Source organism: Hydra vulgaris, chromosome 03 (genome assembly GCF_038396675.1).
Source record: "Hydra vulgaris chromosome 03, alternate assembly HydraT2T_AEP".
NCBI lineage: Eukaryota > Metazoa > Cnidaria > Hydrozoa > Anthoathecata > Hydridae > Hydra > Hydra vulgaris.
Window position 1 is genome coordinate 7,834,570 of NC_088922.1, and position 2,931 is coordinate 7,837,500.

The following is a 2,931-nucleotide window of genomic DNA, read 5'->3' on the forward strand; positions in this document are numbered from 1 at the left end:
TTTTTACAAATATATGACAATATCTTTTTCAATGAAAGATTTTTAATTTTTCTAAAAAAAACCTTTTTAATTCGAATATGTTTTCTACTTATTTACACGACTGTTAAAAAAAAAAAAAACACACAAAAATAAACACCTAATGTAAACCAACTTAATTCTAGTAAATGTTGAATTCATTGCAAATATAAGCCAGCTATAGTGCTGCAGCCAGCTATGCTTTTTTGTCAACAAAAGTAGCTATAAAAATTATTCTTCAAAAAAAACTTTTCTACTTTTTAAATATAACTTTATATCAAAAGGATATGTGTAGGAAAAATATACACTAATAATATCTTATATACAAAGTAGATTGACAAAAGACAATCAAAGAGGATTAGAATATTAAATAACTAATAGGACGAGTTTTAACTCGTTTTAGAAGCATCCTTTATTTAGAAGCGCCTTTTGATTCACTTAGTTCAGCTTGTATTTTCCTATAACGATTCATCCATTCGTCTATCATTTGGCTAACTAAAGCTGGTCTAGGTGTAATTACTTGCTTAGCTGCTAAAATACCAGTGTCAGTTAAGCAGCAGTCGAGTCGCTTCTGTAAAAGTTGCTCTTCAAGCCCAATCTAAAATATTTGGTGGAAACTATTTTTTCATGCAAATTGCTTAATACAAATATAAAAACCATTCATTGTAAAAATTAAAATAAAACAAACCTCATCCATAGTGAGAAAGTGAACTGGAAGAAGATGCCCCTCATGATCAATTAATGGAAGGTATGTTACATGTGTATCATCCTCATTCCATTCCATATGAGCACCTGCGCCAGCATAACTTGAGTAACTAGGGCGTTCCATAGGCACAAGTGCAGAGAAGTGTCCACGGGTGTAACCCAAAGCAATAGGATTTTTCCAACAAAAATCAACATCCCATAATAAAGGCAAGTAAACTCCTAGTAATTGTAATACATGTGTGCATATATATATATATTTATATATAGTTATATATATATATATATATATATATATATATATATATATATATATATATATATATATATATATATATATATATATATATATATACACATATAAACTAATTTAAAACATCAGATAATACGAATACTCTCAATACTTTATATAATAATATATAAATAAATAATTGGTGAAAACTATTTTTTCATGCAAATTGCTTAATACAAATATAAAAACCATTCATTGTAAAAATTAAAATAAAACAAATCTCATCCATAGTGAGAAAGTGAACTGGAAGAAGAAAATTTCAAATAAATTATTTATATAAAATAATTTATTTGAAATTTTCGCCCTGGCATCATCAGCATATAATATAATTACAAAAATTGCGACCGTTAAATAACAAAAGTTTTAAATTTTGACGTCACCTTTGTAATGGTTTCAATTACTTAATTATGAAAAAAATGAAGTCCAAAAATTTGTTTTAACATACTGTCCATTGTCCAAACTCATTCCACCGTACATTAGAGAACATTGATATTTTTGTATCTCTAAAAAAATTTGGGTGTTGTTGAACCCTTGTTCATATTTGAAGCTTTGGTTCACCGACATAGCACTTAATTAAATAGGTTCCTGGTTGGCTGTTGCGGGGTAATTTTGATTCATTTTTAGACGTTAATAGCATTTTTAGGTTAGCATTTAGTTGATACAACAACTCTCATCGGATAAGATTTGTCTTGTTTATGAGCTTTAATTAGCCCATACAAATGTGGGACAGGATCACTCGGATATATGCTTTCATATTCATCTTTAGAAAAACGTTGCTTTTTGTTAAGCTTTGAAAGGAAAGATTTTATTTCAATTGCATAACTGAGAGTGAGATCAATACTAATAATATAATATATACAGTTTTATATAGTGTTCAAAAGTAATTAGACAAACACCTTTTTGGTTTTGATTTTTCATAGAGTTAACATTTTCAAATGAAATTTTGCATAAACATGTCAAATTATACTACAATTACAAAAAAGAAAACAAAAATCCAAATTTGGGAGTAATTACTCATAATTTTAATAAAAGAATGGAAATGATTGGCTCAAGAGTAATTGGACAAACTAAATATGTCGTTTAAAAAAAAAACTTTCTCAACAAAGGATAAATTTTGAGCATTTTTTATGAAGATTGCTAAATAGTATATATGTTATATAGTGTTATATTTTGTTACATAATGTATATAATCTGTGCATAATCCTAGTACTTCGTTGGAAAACCTTTTGCCGCAATGACAGTATTACATCTACGTGGCATTGAATTAACCAAATTATTTAAAACATCGATTGGTATTTCCTCCTAAGTGCACTTAATCAACTCAAACAAATCATGCTGATTAAATGGTTTCCGAACACTAATTTTTCTCTCAATATGTTCCCAAAGATGTTCAACTGGATTCAGGTCTAGAGATTGTGACGGCCGTGACTAACTTGGAGGTGTGTTTTGGATTGTTGTTGTATTGGAAAGTCCAACCAACATTTTATCTTTTGCATGTGGCAGCATTATATCTTTGATTATTCCTTTATACATGTTTTGGTCCATAATGCCTTGAACTCAATAGATTGGACCTACTCCATCACAGCTAAAACATGACCAAACCATTACTGAACCACCAACATGCTTTACTGTAGGAACTTGGTACTTAACATCATTTCGAAGATCTATTGTACATCAAACATATTTAATACCATCAGAACCAAACATATTAAACTTTGACTCATCACTCCATAGTATTTTTGACCATTGGTTTGCTGTCCAATTTAGATGTTCTTTAGTGAATTTTAACCGTGCTCTATGATTTTTTGCAGAAACAAAAGGTTTTTTAACAGGAGGACTGCCAAAAAAGCTGTTTTGTCTTAAGCGACGCTTTACTGTTGCATAAGAGCAAGAAATTTGATGTGACTGTGTAAATTCTCTAT

The 2,931-nt window shown here is 29.1% G+C and overlaps 1 protein-coding gene across 1 annotated transcript in view; it reads right to left on the bottom strand.

Annotated features, from left to right (window-relative positions):
- The window catches only part of LOC100199623 (ubiquitin thioesterase ZRANB1), an 18,275-nt gene continuing 15,344 nt past the window's right edge, over window positions 1–2,931 (bottom strand). The window contains exons 5-6 of the mRNA XM_065792236.1: window positions 704–939; window positions 1–613 (exon numbers count right to left, since the gene is read on the bottom strand). Coding sequence (XP_065648308.1) covers window positions 428–613; window positions 704–939 — 422 coding nt within the window. The 3' untranslated portion in view covers window positions 1–427. The remainder of the gene's footprint in view (window positions 614–703; window positions 940–2,931) is intronic.